Source organism: Lepidothrix coronata, unplaced genomic scaffold, assembly GCF_001604755.1.
Source record: "Lepidothrix coronata isolate B3197 unplaced genomic scaffold, Lepidothrix_coronata-1.0 Scaffold25, whole genome shotgun sequence".
Classification (NCBI taxonomy): domain Eukaryota; kingdom Metazoa; phylum Chordata; class Aves; order Passeriformes; family Pipridae; genus Lepidothrix; species Lepidothrix coronata.
Window position 1 is genome coordinate 3879161 of NW_016690205.1, and position 16117 is coordinate 3895277.

General features: G+C 49.9%; 1 protein-coding gene across 3 annotated transcripts in view; it reads right to left on the reverse strand.

The window, feature by feature from the left end:
* Positions 1-1354: 1354 nt before the first annotated feature.
* CTBP2 (C-terminal binding protein 2) overlaps positions 1355-16117 on the reverse strand; it is a 70217-nt gene continuing 55454 nt past the window's right edge. For all 3 annotated transcript variants that reach the window (XM_017809184.1, XM_017809185.1, XM_017809183.1), the window contains 8 exons: positions 13637-13791; positions 11897-12041; positions 8150-8356; positions 6697-6911; positions 6168-6298; positions 5350-5477; positions 4486-4603; positions 1355-2927 (listed from right to left, as the gene is read on the reverse strand). In XM_017809184.1, coding sequence (XP_017664673.1) covers positions 2747-2927; positions 4486-4603; positions 5350-5477; positions 6168-6298; positions 6697-6911; positions 8150-8356; positions 11897-12041; positions 13637-13791 — 1280 coding nt within the window. In that variant the 3' untranslated portion in view covers positions 1355-2746. The remainder of the gene's footprint in view (positions 2928-4485; positions 4604-5349; positions 5478-6167; positions 6299-6696; positions 6912-8149; positions 8357-11896; positions 12042-13636; positions 13792-16117) is intronic.

Below are 16117 nucleotides of genomic sequence, written 5' to 3' on the forward strand. Positions count from 1 at the left end.
CTTGTTTAATTTCTGCTTTCCCCTTCACCCCCCTTTCCATACAGTAACTTCTCTTATTCCCCCCCCCCTTTTTTTTTTTTTAGGTTTTAGTGTTTGACACCTTCAAGCTGCTTGTTTTACACTGCTCTGACATCCATAGAGTTCTCCCTGGAGAAGGAGGGGATTCTCCCAGGAGAGTGTCCCTTCCCACCTGCCCTGTGAGCAGGATACCAGCAAAGTAACAGCACAAATCTTCAGCAGTAACTGTTTATCTCCCTTTTCTCTGCCCAATAGTTTTCCTTTGGAGAGTTGCAGTTTCCTGGTGCTTTGGCATATCCCAATTGTGACGATACTCTTCCCTTTCCAGTTCCATGGATCTGATCTCTGTGCATTTTCCTGGTGTTCTCGCTGCAGGCACTTGTAACCCTTGGGATCGCTTAATCTCTGCTCCTCTTGGGCTTGTAGCACTTAAATCCTTGGTTTTGGTTGAGAGGGAAGTCTGGGTGTTAATGAAAATTCCAGTGTTTTCTGAGCTGAGCCTCTCACTGTCCGTCTGCAGAGTCCAGTCCTGGCACATGAATTCCTGTGGTGCAGGGAAGTACCAGCACCATCTGGGATGCAGCTCTTATTGAAAATTAAGTACCATAGCGCGTTTATTTTTAAAACAACTCTAAACCTTAACATCAGTTCAGTGTTTTCCTCTTGGTTTTGATGGTCATTTCAGTGCTTCCCAAATACCTCCCTGCACCTGACCTGTTTTATCCTGGTTTCTCATGGAGGTCATGGATAATTCACTGCTGGGCCATGTTGAGCACTGACAGAGAGCTGTCACTCCTCTATAACAGGTGACCTCTTTTTTGGACTGTTTGAAGATGGTAATTAGTTTTCAGTTTAATTTAAAGCAAACAAAATACGGAGTTTTTTTTAACTTGGACACTTTTGATTTCAGCTTTTTTAGTCCCTTTCCAGACCAAACTCTTTGCCCCATTTAACTCCATGTGTGCAGAACTCAGGCACAAGGGGAAAGGAGGGGTGGAAACAAGAACAGGCCTTTTGCCCAGTGAGGCTCAAAGCCACCAGCACCTCTCAAGTATGTTTTTGGGTTTATTCTCTAGTGGTTTGTTAATGCTTCAGTTCTTGAATACGTACAAAAGATGTTTGAGGTGTAGCTGCCTTCGTAGCTGAGTGGAAACCACAGTGATACTTTTCTACGGAGGTTGCCTATTACCATAAAGAGTTTGAGGTGGAAAGGACCTTCCCTTCCTTCCCATTGCTTTTAAATACTCACAATGTGTGACCAGAACTTACATTTCTGTACCTTTGGGCTACTCTCAGTGTCTTCAAGCCCCAGGTTGCAGCGAGAGCTCTTGCCTTCCAGAAATTATAGAAATTTTATCACTTTTTTATTGAAAACTGCACTGAACGCTAAATGTCCACCTTTACAATAAACAAATACAGTAACGGTAACACACTAAAACAAAACATACTGATAGCCATTGGTTTCTTTTTTGTCTGTTTGGGACAGCTCAAGATTTCTTTTTTTTCTTTTTTTTTTTTTTTTTTGTCACAGAAACAGGAATGTACCCATACAAAGGCTCAAAACAGGCCATCTTTAAAAACAAAAAGGCGATGATTCACAAAAGACTATGAATATAACATGTAACTAGTTGATACAAATCTAATAGGATTTGTTAAAATCAGTCACATCTAATAACACATCTTGAAGTGTTCTTGTATAAAATATCACGTGAAGAAAAGAAGACTTTTATCAATGTCTAAAAAAGTGGATTTTGTTCATAGACAGTCTGACAAGTTACCATAAAAAGTGTTTCCTGAGACATAAGGAAATGCAACATTATTCTTGAACCCTTTCCAGCTCAAGACTTTTTCCACTTGATAAAATAGCTGCAGATTTAAAACTGAGAAAATATATTTGAGTACAAATAGTGTGTGAAACTTAATACTTTCTTCTTTTTTTTTTCTTTATTTTTTCTTTTTTTTTTCTTTTATTTTTCTTGCATCATTGCAGGGCGTAGGTGGATGCACAGCTACTTTATTCAGTGTATTGGGCAGAGAAGAGACTGGCAGTTTGGTTTTTTCCTTAGCCTGGGAGGGCAGTGGCTGTTGCCAGGAGCCCTTTCTGCCCTCCCCATCCCACGGATCCCGGCTGGAATGGCTAGAACTTAAACCTGGCAGGAGAACTTCTGTTACACGGCACTGGCCCTGTGAGACTGCAAAAAAAAGGAATAGTAGTAGTAGTAGTTTTCTTTTTTTTTCTTCCGCTTCTAAGCCAGGACTGCTGCCTCCTGTTAGGAGAGGTACCAGACACAAGAGTAAGGAAAGGGCTAAAGCCACATAATGGTTTCCTCTTACATTAACTCTGTAAAGATGGCTTAATTCAATGGTCTGAGCACAGTGCAGGAGCCCTGTCCTTCCCAAGGAATTGAGGGGGGGAAAAAAAAATCTATTTTTATTCATGTGATTGATGCACAGATGAAGGAAACTCAACACACAATAACAGAAGTTGCTCATTAATGTATCACATCCTAGTTTTCAGCGCTGCAGTAAGAGGTGACTTCTCCAGGGCTTCTCCCCAGTCTTGGCTGCTGTCGCTTTGTCGGGAACACTGGAACACCAATGATGCGTCTGTCCAAAATCAACATTACAAATTTCGTATCAAATTCTTCTTTTTTTTCTAGTTCATGTATAACTTCTTTTTCCAATGTCTCTTGGTCCTAAGTTTTTTGAATGGTTTTTAAATTATCTGCTATTGCTCGTTGGGATGTTCCCTGTTGTCCCCGTGTTTTGTGGGCTGGTTGGGGGATGGAGCTTGGGACGGATGTGCCACTGTGGGAAGGTTGTGAGTGACGGGGATGCCTCCGGGGATGATGCCCTCCATAGCTGCCGGTATTCCTCCTGGTGCAACGCTGACCATCCCGGGGGGGTACCTGGGACAAGGGACAGAGAGAGGCGGGTGTGTCACGGCAGAGCTCGGCACGCGCGGATCGCCCGACACCCAGCGCGGAGACCACGGAGACAACAAGCGGCAAAGAGATCCCACTTCCCTTCTAGAGCCACCTTGGGTTTTCCTTTAAGTTACAAGGGAGAGCTCAGAGTTACACCTTAACCAGGGGTGCTGTGCCTTGGGTAAGTGTCCTCTCCTACGACAGCAGTGCTGTGGCTTGTTCTGTACCTTCCAACGGCTGCTGAACCACAGGGAGACTTTTCTCCCTTGAAAAATTGGGTAAGGAACCATCTGCAATGCTCTTTGCTGACTCAGTCATCCCTCTGTGGGAATGCCCTTGAACACCTACACCTGTTTTGTGTGGAAGGTGAGCTGCATCTTCCTCATGTAACAGAAAGCACAGCTGAAAGCTGGGGTCAGATCTAGTCCATCTTGCTTTCCAGGAGCAGGAGGAGTTAAGCGTATTCCAAGAAACAACACTGAGTTGGAGAACAGAGAACAACCATTTCTTGAGCTGATAAGACGTGATATGGGGGCAAGGAGGCCAAAACCCTCTGGAGCTTTGTGGACATGTGGGGCCTGAGAGGCCCCCACCACAGCACTTCCCTGCTACTCCCGTTGCCTTAGGCAAAGGTGGAACAGGAATGTAGGAGAGGAAGGGAGGTTTTACCTGCTGGTGAAGGTAAAGCTTACAGGGGAGCTGTGGATCCTGAGCAGCTTAGCCAGGATGAAGCTCCCTGCAGAGACTGAGGTTAAGCTGGGAAGCCGAGGCTTGTGCTCAGGTAATGGGCACTGCCCTGGTGTTTCGGAGCAGGCAGCAGCAGGACCAGGGGGATACCTTCTCCAGGTCTGGATGTTCTGCTGGTCAGAGTGAGTGCTCACTGCTTGTGGCCTGAATGGCACAGGAATTGCCTGGGGCCTTGGGGCTCTGCTGCGGGATTAACTCCTGCCTGTCTCCGCCTGTGACATGACCTGATGTGCCCCACGGGTTTTTTTTTTTGTATCTCAGAGTATTTTTCGCAATGGCTGCCCATGCTCCAGCTCAGTCCTTATGCCTAATGTCTCCTACCAGCATGCTTGGAGCCATCTGAAACAGAGCAGTAAGTAACCCTTAATCTCGGATTTAGGTGGAAATTAGGTCACCTGACTAGGGCCCTATATTTGGAGCTTTTTCCCTGGCTCATTAACCCATAAGTTGGGCCAGGCTCACAGCAGTCAGTGCATGGACAGGAGCACAGAGCACATCTGCAGTTGCCTCTGCAGTTCAGAAGCCATGTCCAGCTTGTGGAGGGGTCTGGGGGGTCCTCCCACTTCCAGAGAACTGTGCAATGACTCCTGGCCTGCCGGGATGCAGGCTCTGGAACAGGGAGGCTTTGTACACCCGTGGTTGCATCAGGCAGCATCCCCAGCGGTGTGAGAGCTGGTCCTCCAGGAGGAGGTCACAGCACCAGGTATCACCCGGGATTCCACTGTCGCTGTACAGCTGGGATCCCAAATTTGCTGCTGCCAGCGGCGCCGGGTGCTCCTGTTCTCCCACTTACCTGTACGTGGCACCATTGAGCTCGGGATGAATCGCCTGCTGGTCTATTACTGACCATGGAGCCGTTGTGACAAAGAATTCCTTATTCACACAGTTCCTTAGGCTTTCTGGGATGCGCCCTGGAGTTGGGGATAAAGGTAAGTCTGTGTCAGGCGGGTCCCAGCCTTATCACCTTCTAATAAACTATAATTTTTATAATTTCTCTATATTTCTTAGCATAAAGGATGGGTGGGAAAAAATCTCCTTGTTTCAGGAGGATATTTTGGCTGTCCTGAGGTGCAAGGTTGGATGCCGGTTTCCCATCCTCAATCCCAATTCTGTACTTTCAGGAAAGCTGTTCCCTTGAGCTCACTGCTTTGGAAGCAGACAGGAAGCTGTGCCTTCCACCTTCACAAGGAGGCCAACTTTTAGGACAAGAGAACCACCCATTTGCTGGAGTATTGTACCCACCACTTTGGAGCAAGCTCAGTTACAGCAAGAGTTGGGCACAGATGCTTTCACTGCCTTGGAATTTGGTTTTGGAATGCAGTGGCTGTGGTTTGCACCACTATGGGGGTTAGCATCAGCACTGAGCAGATTCTCTGCTTCCCTGTCCCTTTCTCTCCAGTCACAGATACCTTGTTTATTTAAAAATAAACAAACCTCAAAACCCCACCAAACCCCTCACCCAACCACGAACATCCCCAATGACAGAAAAGTAAAGTTTGCGTTCTCAGCTCTTTTGCAGGGAAGTAAATTGGGGGTCAGATCCCTTTCCCAGTCCCCTGCTGGGACACAGGCAGGGTGAAGCCCTGTCTCTCCCCCTCCCGGCTCCCATTCCAGGCACACACAGGAGCCAAGCCCAGCATCCCTCCGTGCCGGGTACCTGTGATTGCGCGTCGGATTTCGGTAGCAGCAGCTTCTCTCATCTCTAGTGACGCCTGCTCGCTGTACCAGGCTGTGTGGGGGGTACAGATGAGATTGGGAGCATCTTTCAACGGGCCTTGAGCAAAACTGGGAGCAGGGGGAAAGAGAGGAAAGATTAATCAATGTTTAAAGAGAGAATAAAAGATGTTATGAACAGCAAAAGGCTCGTGGCCTGCCCCCTGCAGATGCAACACTCCTTCCAAGGCCAGGCTGGATGGGGCTTGGAGCAACCTGGTCTGATGGGAGGTGTCCCTGTCTGTGGCAAAAGGGTTGGAACTGGATGATCTTTAAGGTCCCTTCCATCCCAAATCATTCCATGATTCCCTGGCCCTTCACCTGCAGCACCCAGGTGGGAGGAGCCTGACAGGGTTGTGCCAGCCATGTGCCAAATGGCCGTGGAAGCACCAGGGAAGAAGGACAGCTCCTGTTAAGGGCTCACACTGAAAATGCACCAAAAGAGAGCCAATGGGGATCAAAAATCAACCCATGGGGAGGTTGGTCTTCATGCTCCAACAGAGTAAATGCTTGGGGGTGTCTGCAGCAGTGTGGGGACACAGCCCAGGGTGGGAGGGGGTGGACAAGGGGTTCCTCCTGTGGAGGAGCACACTTTCTGTACTTAAAATCTTTCTGGGGTGGGAGAAGCTGCACTCCCAGTTACAACCAACCCCTGGGGCTGTGTGCAAAGGGGCTGTGGCACACGGTGGGTGCTGGGTACCCCATCCATGCCACGACAGTGACCCCAACCCAAGGGCAGGTGCAGTAAAGCCGGAGCTTTACCTGAAGGGTTCAGACTCGTGCACGTCAAGCGCGGCCCCTCGTATCCGTCCCTCCTTCAGGGCTTGAGTTAAGGCCTTCTCGTCCACCAGCCCCCCGCGCGCCGTGTTCACCAGGAACGCTCCCTGCCTCATCTGCCGGGAGAGACGGAGTGAGCTGGGAGCAGTGACCCCATCCTAAGCCCTGGGGTGCTGCCTCCAGCCGGGACAGTATCCTGCTTTTCGTGCCAAGCGACTGTGCTCCAACCCCAGGGCAACCCCCATCCCAGTGCACGTGGGTTTTCTATGGGAAGTCCATCTTGTGTTGGCAAACAAACTCCACTGTTGCCATCACCTCTGCACCATGGGCATAGGGCTCATCCCCCCTAAACATAATGTGGAGGCAGAGCTGGGTGCCAACAGCTATTTCGGAGGTGCCCACAGGCACTGAGGCCCTGGCTCGCTCTGGGGGCAGAGGGATCCATGGCCAGCACTGGCGCTCAGGCCATGCCCACCACAGAGCTCCCCGTGGCTGTGCACACGGGGTGAGTTACCTGTTTGATCGTGAAGTCGTTGATAAGGTGGTGGTTGTGTTCGTTAAGGTTACAGTGCAAGGAGACACAGTCGCTCTGGTAGAGCAGGTCCTGGAGGGTGTAGACCCGCTGGACCCCCAGGGACCGCTCGATCCCGTCCTGCAGGTACGGGTCGTAGAAGATCACGTTGAAGCCGAAGGCCTTGGCCCGGACCGCGACCGCCTGCGCAGTGCGACCTGTGGGCAGAGGAGAGACAGCGTGACTTACCTGAGTCCCAGCTTCCCTCCACCCTCCAGTAGGACTGCCACTGGGGTCCCCTGGGACCACCTGGACTCCCCAGACAGCCCCTGGATGGATGTTGGCTGGAGGGCAAAGCCATGCCCTTTGCGCGGGGAGGGCTGTGCTCGCCTCTAGCAAATGTGAGATGCTTCTGTTAAAATTTTTGGGGCCATCAGACCCCTGCCAGCTTATGGCCATTCCAACATGGGGCACCATCCACGGACATGCAGGGCTGGTGGGAAAAACCCAATGTGCAGCTCTGGACATCAGCCCTCTGCTGGGTTGTGTCTACCAAAAAAAGCCTGAAAAGGAAAGGAAAAAAGTGCGTCCTTTTTTAGGCAACTTGTTTGTGGAAGGGCTGTCAGCCCCTTGTGAAGGGCTGGTTGATTGGGCATAACTGTCATGGCTTGGAAATGAAGGGCTGCTATGCCTGCTGTGCTGGGGAGAGATGTCTGCAGCATTGCTGGAGACTTCCCTGCCTGCTCCCACCAGGATCTCCGTGTGCCCGGTGTGCCAAGCCTCCATTATTTCTCTATCTGTTCATTTTTCCAGGTAGGAGCAGTGTGGAGCCCAGCCCATGTCTAGTCAGTGGTGCACAGCACCATCCCCCCATGTTTGCACACACCTGAATCCATCCCAGTGCTCTGGAGATCTGTGGTTGACCAGGGGACATCACCTGGGTGTCTGGATGGACATCCAGCTGGGAGCACACAGCCCTGCCAGACAGACCTGTGCTAACCTGGATCTCCCACTCTAACCTCACCCACCCTGCCTCAGCTTCCCCAGTTAAACATGTTCATATGAGCTTTTTGGATTAATTAGCTGATGCTGAAACTCTACAGCTATGGGTGAACTTAAGAAAAAAACTGTTTTACACAGCCCTGCCACTGTGCAGGGCAGAGTGGCTCGGGAAGGGCTGGGTTGGTGCAGCTGTGGCTCAGGGATGGAGTTTTTGGGGAAGAGAACAGCAGCGCTACCAGGTGTGGTCCCTCTTGGGGCACTACTGGGTTTCACCAGCGCTCCTCCAAAGATCCAACCACAGCTCACAAACAGCCCCAAAAAATCAGCGTGGGATGTTCTCCCTACTTCACGCCGATCCACTGTGGTGGTGGTTCTGGTTTTGGAAATGCACATCTTTGAGTCCTTCCCAGGGCAGTGACCCACACCCCACGCAGGCAGCCCCTCGCCCACGTACCGAAGCCGATGAGGCCAAGCGTCTCCCCCCGGATGCGGGCGGCGCCCGAGGCCACCTCCCGGATCTGCTCCACGCTCTGCACCCGCGTCCCCTCCCGCAGCGCCTGGTACAGCCACGTGTTCCGGCGGTACAGGTTGAGCACGTGGCACACGGTGGAGTCGGCCGTCTCCTCCACGGCCGCCGACGGGATGTTGCAGACGGCGATTCCTGGGGAAGCAACACACAAATTACAGCCGTGGCCCAGCGAGGCAGGGAGAGGGCTCCTGGCTTCACCCCCACACCGCCCAACCAGCCCATCGTTCTGAGCATTTGGAATAATGTTTTCCAAGGACGTGCATGGTTCAGGTGTAGCAGCCTGAAATCTCTGCAAAAACCACCAGTGATGCTCAGGGGTCCCCTACACCCCCGTGTATGTCTAGAGTAAGGAGTCTCAGTTACCCAGGATTAACTCCAGCAGCAAAGGTTTGTGTTGCAACAGAAAGTCTTATTCTTGTTTACTTCCACCTACCTTCAAGGTGACTTAAATCATGCTGGCAGAACTCCCTCCCTTTCCACAATAAGATTGTCCCCCCATTAAATTATTTAGAGGGCAATAACTTGGCGCTCTGGAGCAGGATGGTGCCCAGCTTGGTGTGGCAGGACCAGCTTTCCCTTTCCCTTCCACCAACACCCACCAAACAGTGGCCTCGAAACCCCCCATGGCAAGACCTGAGGTGACACCACCACCACGGCACCACTAGCCAGCCTCTGCCCGCCCCAAACACCCACCCATGCTCCTGCAGGAAGAACTGATTGCTCCTGCCACGAAATCTGGAGACTTTCCCAAAATTTGGGAAGCACAGGAAGCACAGTCACGCTGGAACAGCTCTCCCAACCCAGCGCTGCCACTGCACACATCTGCTGCCCTGGCTTCAAGGACAGACCTATTCTTCCTTTGCCACAAAAGGTTTATGTTAAGCCACCATGTCCCACTCGGAGCTAAGAGGATGAAGTTCCCTGAAAATGCCTCCCTGGTCATTGCCCTGGCTCAGTAAGGGGTGCAAGGCTGTGCTTAATTTCACACCTATTTAGCAGAGCAGTTAAACACATGCTTATACCTGGCCAGATTCCACATGATTTAAACACACCTTAAAGATGCATGTGTATTTAAGTGCTTTAATGGAGCCTTTGAGTAGAAACCATGAAAAAGTAGGAGATAAATGCAGAGTAAGATATTCAGAAAATCTTCTTCCACTGTGAGGAGCACTAATTCAAAATCCAAAATCTGTTTCTCATCCCCATATCCCTGCTCCCAGGAGCTACTTCTCTGTTTCTGAACCTGCTTTCCACCCTGTGGCTGTTTGAAAGACCTGTGGAAACTGGGAGAAAAACTGACTGACTCTACAGGGTAGAAAAAACCCCAGTGATCAATCCCTGAAATTTGCCTCCTCTGCCCTTCAGGTGACAGGACAGGATGCTCCGGACACCATGAGCTCGTAAAGCTGTCTCATTTTACATTCCCATGTCTTCCAAAAAGGGAACTTTTGATTTGTGTCAGGGATGTGAGTGCAGCCCAGAAGCCACACTGCCCACCTGCCTGAGTCCCTAATGGAGGGAGAACGAGGGTTTCCCAAGAAAATCACACATCTGAGTACCACCTGAACTGCTCCTGCCTGTCTGTAGGCAGAGGTCGTGGTTGCTCCCGGAGGGAGAGAAGAGAGAAGGCGGCTGGAGGGTGATGGGCAGCTCGGGCAGTGCTCCCTGTCAGCCACAGGTCCCTCCACCACCCTGCCAGCACTTGGAATCACAGAATCACAGAATGGTTTAGGTTGGAATGGACCTCAAACACCATCTTATTCCACCCCTGCCATGGTCATGGACACTTTCCACTGGACCAGGTTGCTCCAATTCATGTCCAACCTGGCCTGGAACACTTCCAGGGATGGGGCAGCCACAGCTTCCTGTGCAAGGGGCAACCTGTGCCAGGGCCTCACCACTCTCACAGGGAAGATTTTTTCCTACTGTCTCATCTAAACTTACTCTCTTTCAGTTTGAAGCCCTTGCCACTTGTCCTGTCACTCCATACCCTTGTAAATAGTCTCTCTCCATCTTTCCTGAAGGCTCCCTTCAGGTACTGGAAGAACAAATAAGGTCACCCCAAAGCCTGCACTTCTCCAGGCTGAACAATCCCAATTCTCTCAGCCCTTCCTCACAGCAGAGGTGCTCCAGCCCTCTTGGCACCTTAGTGGCCTCCTCTGGACTCGCTCCAACAGCTCCACACCCTTCCTGTGCTGGGGACCCCAGAGCTGGAGGCCAAGTCCAGCCCTGTCCCCTTGTGAGGGACCAGCAGTCACAGAGCTGGAGGACATTGGGCTGCCTTTCCCAAGAGCTCCTTACACTGGTATTTGCTCTTGTGCCCCATAAACACCCACAGAGGGTGGTTCAACCCCAGCATCTTGTTCTGGGGGTGTGTTTTAAGGGGTCCAGACTGGCCCCCCAGCCCCGTCAGCGCGGTGGCCGCTGCATCGTGTTTAGACACCGGTCATTTATTGACTGTGCAGCTTAAAATCCACCTTATGGAAAGCAATACCAATTAAACTTTACGCTACATTTGTGGGGAGTCATTACATTTTCTACTTGAAGCCACATCATTTGGCCACCCAATTTGCCAAGTATAAAAAGAAGGATTATGCTGCAGTATCCCATTACTTTATTCTTTATATCTTTCTTTTCCTGATGTTCAAAGCCTCAGAACATTGCTATAATGGATAATAACAATAAGAGTTAAAAACATGAAGAAACCATTACACTGGGAAGACACTGTTCTCCTCTTGAAAAAAAGAAAACAATTCACTATATTGAGAATTGCTTTTTTAGGAATGACTATTTGAGACTCTCTTATCGCAATTATCTCTGGAAAACGGCTCAGGTGAAATAGCTGTTATTCTTCACTTCCCCAGAGATAACCTTTAATACAACATATCCCAAACACGATTGCAGGGCTGCTCGATAGACTGAATCTTGGAATCAGATGATCAAACCCCATTGTAACTCAGCTGCTAAAATCAAGGATACACTTCAGCTCCGTGCAGCCAGTTTGAAAATTGGGTGGCCCTGTCTGACCATGTGACCCTCCATATTTTGGCAGTCCATGCAACATGGACCCACATAAAATGCCTTTTTCAAGTTCCTGAGGCACCTTTGATGAGATGGCAAAGGAGGCAGCAACAACCCAACACACAATTCCTGCTCCACCATCCGACACGGCACCTTCCCAGAGGAGTGGGCATGACTCAGAGATCAGATCAAGAGGCTAATCTTGCTTAACAAAACATAATAAAACACCCTTCCTCCAATTTTTCCAAGGCTGTATCAACTCTCCTGTGCCAGAAATAGAACTGCCACACAAATATCTGTCAGTAGAAGGGGGCACCTGGAAACAGGGGCAGAGTAGGAACAAGGGACTTTGATGGGGCCGTTTTAAACACAGCATAAGCCTAAAAGCTGCCTTCTAAAGCTGCACCACTTTGTTTACTTCATGGTCAAGTTTTCTTGTTATACCATTCTCTAGGTGCAAAAAAATTTAAGCTGCACTTGTAATTTTAGGGGCTGAATCAACCCCTTTCGGAGGGGTTGAACAACCTCTGGGAGGCCCTGCCTTGAACTCCGCTGTGCCAGCACAGTCCCACGGGAGCAGCAGGTGCTTGTGCTGATTTTGAAGACCTGGAAGGACACGGGAAGGAAGGAGGGCGCAGAGCTGAGACCTACCGAGCTCCCCTGCAGCCTTGATGTCGATGTTGTCATAGCCGCTGCCTATTCGAACAATGACCCGTAAGGCCTTGAACTTCTCCAGATCCTCCCGGGTCAGAGTGATGGTGTGGTACATCATCGCCCCCACAGCCTCATTTAATACCTGCAACACAACAGAGAGGTCAGGAGCCACCAGGACACGCCTGGCAGGGGCACCTGCAGCCCCTGGAATCAGGAATAAGACACAGGGAATTGTACATCTTTACTGCTGATCTACTGTCAGACTCCAGCCAGCACTTCCCACTGTCACCAAAACCATCAGGGGTGTGACCCACCGACACCGAGGCCCTTCCTGTTGGGAATGGATTTGATGAATATCTGAAAATTATGACGCTACATCTGAGTAGAGCAGGCAGAGGAACACCGAGCCTGCTCTGCTGCTCACCTGGACCCTTTTCCATGTGGTTATCTGCTGGTCCCTCTGCTTCCAACCAGCAGTAATTCTGCTTTTAACAAGGAATCAGGTTTTGCAGCAGTGTCTGTTGGTTGAACACGACTGTGTGTCACTCACCACACCTCAACCTCCTTTTGCATGTCAGCAGTTCAGACACCCATCACACTGCTCACATCAACCTTTTCTGTCTGTTTTCAAAAGGACCTGAAAAGCTCTCTGTGAGGCTGAACAGTCACATAGGGCTGTGCTTTGTCCTCTTCAGTGAAGATTCAGACCTTCATTGGTGCTCACCATAAGTTACCGCAGTGCTCTGGAAACCCAAGACCTACCCAAACCCTCCAAGACTGGCTCACCTATCCATGTCTCACAGAAACCTCCATCCTCCTTCTCCCACATTTAATATCTGCAAAATCAGCACTGATTCTATTTGTATCCCTCTTTCCCAGATCATGGAAGTGATGTCCGATCACTTCAAACCTCATTTGAGTTATCTAAATGTGCACAAAGAATATTTCTAAGAGAAGTATTTACAGGTAGTTGAGGTTCCAAGAAGGAACACTCATCCACACTGCACAGATCTTCCTGAATGATGTTCAAACCTCCCCCACTCCCTGCTGGGGAAGGATGAGCTGCTGGAGGTACCCCCAGCACGTGAAGAGACCCACCAGCTGCAGGTGGGATGGTGTCACCAAAGCCACAGCAACAGCACCACAGACTTCAATAAGCATGAGAAATGTTAATAATATTGATCTAAAAAACCTGATGCAAAGAGATAAGGTGACTTTTTTTTTTTTCCAAAATAACATCTGGCTTCTAAAACAGCCTCAATGAATTTTAATCTGCAGTGGCTTCTGTTGATGTTTCCTGTTGATCGACTCCAAGCGCAGCTTTGTGCACTTTCTGCTCAAAAATCATAGAACCACAGAATGGTTTGGGTAGGAAGAGACCTCAAAGATCATCCAGTTCCACCCACTGCCATGGGCAGGGACACCTTCCACGAGCCCAGGTTGCTCCAAGACCCATCCAACCTGGCCTTGGACACTTCCAGGGATGGGGCAGCCACAGTTTCTCTTGACAACCTGTGCCAGGGCCTCACCACCTTCACAGCCAAGAATTCCTTCCCAATATCCCATCTAACCCTGCCCTCTGTCAGTTTGAAGCCATTCCCCTTTTCCCGTCCCTCCAGGCCCTTGTCCAAAGTCCCTCTCCAGCTCTGAGACTCTTTAGGCACTGGATGGTGCTTTAAAGAAAAACTGGAAGAGGAATCCCAGATCCCACCGCTCCCTCCCCACATCTCCCGGTACCTTCTCATGAATCTCCTGAGTTGATTGTGCGTCACAGAACGCGACTGTCGCCAGGTCCTTCAGGATGGGCATCTCCACGGTGCAGTCCCTGCCATCCAGCAGTGCCACCAGGGGCCGGGGGTGCATGGGGCCGTTCATGATCTGCGGGCGGATACCTGCGAGCAGAAGGAGCAGGGAGTTTACCCCAGAGGCACGGGGAAGGTGCCCCGGCAGCAGCGGCACCTGCGCGTGGATCCTGTGTCAGATAAGGGGCTTCAGAACCACAGAATCTTCTGAGTTGGAAGGGACCCACAAAGGTCATTGAGTCCAACTCTTCAATGAATGGCCCACACAGGGATCAAACCCATGGCCTTGGTGTTATTAGCACCATGTTCCCATAAAAGTTTTGGGGGATGATGGCGATGCCGTGTGAAGTTTCGCACACAGCCCAGGTTTCTCCCTGGGAACACAGCTGCGGTTTTGCCCCGGTTGGAGAGGACACACCGCGGGTCTCGCTCCCAGGACAGGGGTGGACAATCCTCTTTCAGCCACCTGTGACTTCCTGAGGATGTATCTCCACTGTGCCAATCGTGACACAGGCCACGTCTCAAACAAACTGCTCACGCCAGAGCTGCTGGACTATTCACCCGGGATATTCGGCACCTCAGGAGTGAAACCCAAGCCAACAGTCATTTTCTCCCTGACTGCAGGAGGGCTGGGGTTTCGTTACACAGACACACGCTGGCACTTTATCTGTTTTTTTAAGGAATGACTTTACCATTTTGACTACCTCAGAAAGACAAGTCCAAACAGAGAACTACTGAAAAAGGGATTACTGGAAAATCACAGGAAGAGCAGGACGCTGAAGACCCCTTTAGCATAGAGGTTATACTCTGATATATTACCAACTACCAAAAGTTCCATGGTGGGAACAGCAAAGGAGCTCAGCTTACTTTGTATACCCATCATTCTCCAGGTTGAGGTGAGGAAAGAACTGATCACCACCAAGGGCTGCAGAGGGTCCATTTTCATATCCTGTTTATTGCTCTGCTGAGAATTAACTGGTTCATTTTTGGACACATCACTTAGAAATTCTTAGGCCTCCTTTTACCACTCAGTAAGGGTGTTTACTACTTTAGGACTCATCAAAGTATCTCAGATATCTCTTTTGGCTGCCCAGGCAGTTTCTGTGAAGAGTACAGGTGAGGGGAGCAGGTGTTTTGGGTACAATGTGGTGTTTTATTTCTGCTGCTGCACCATGAGATGGCTGGGGCTGGAGGATCTGGGTTTGAGTTTTCAAAAAGCCCCTGTCCTTACCAAACCCTCCTTCTGCAAAAGAATCTGCCAGGGCTACAAGCCAACATCTGTCTGGCCTTTAAGTGCGGTGGTTGTGCTGATGCTGGTGAGCTGGACACGCAGAGCGCTTGGCTGAGGGAACTCCATGGGGCTGTTTGGGTGTATTTTGAAAAGAGCAACAGACTGATTTCATTTTTTAAGGCAAAACTAAATGTGCCTTTTTGTCCAGATTGCTGTTGGGTGAAGCATTAAGCAGGATCTCCCCCAGCTGATGCAGATGTGACAGACACAGGTGCTATGGGACACAGCGATGAATCCCAGCCCTGCTGGCACCAGGAGCATCATCCAGAGGAGGGACCCTGCACTGCTTTGTATGAAATGTGGGACAGCACGTAGCTACACTGATTTTACATGGAAAAAATAACTCCATGGAAACAGGCAAGTTAATGAAGTGGGTTCAGTGGCTTTCTGTTCCTTTTCCATTCAATATGCTTAAAGAAATGAAGAACAAACCAACCCAGCAGACCTGACCAAAGGTTTTCAGCAGTACACATGAGCACCTTTGGAGTAGGTCCTTCACTCCTTCTTTCCTACTCCATTACTGGAAGTAATACATTATGTTTGCATGCATTTCATCCAGATGGGAGTGCAACTGTGTCAGTAGGCAGGGTAGAGAGCCGAGACGATTTGGATAACTGAAAGAAGCTTGCGATAAGCAGATAAGCAAGAAAAAAAACATGCACAAATCTCCGAGTGCTTACACAATCCCCCTGGGCAGCACTATACCCCAGCTAGATTATTTTCTCAGGTTAACAAGCGAGTGAATTATAACACTGACTTAAATGCTTACTAATGTGTATGATCTCCAAGGCTTAGAGCATCACCTACCAGCCTCACACCACAACTGTAAATACTGATGCAGGGGCAAGGTGGCCGTGGTGGTCCCAGCCCCGCTGGGTACAATTCAATCACTGACCTCAGTGCCCACCAGGACCATCCTCAGGCAGAGCAGCAGGCACACAGAGGCTGGGGATGGTTTCCTGTGAGTGTGGCACGTGGAAGACGAAACCACGGGTTATCTGAAACTCTGACATTTAATCCGAGCCCCGAAATAAGGGTTTTATTATGCTGCCATTACATAAGCTTCTCTGAAAGTCAAACGAAACACAGCGCTTTTTTTTGTCTTTTTTTTTGTCTTTTTTTTTG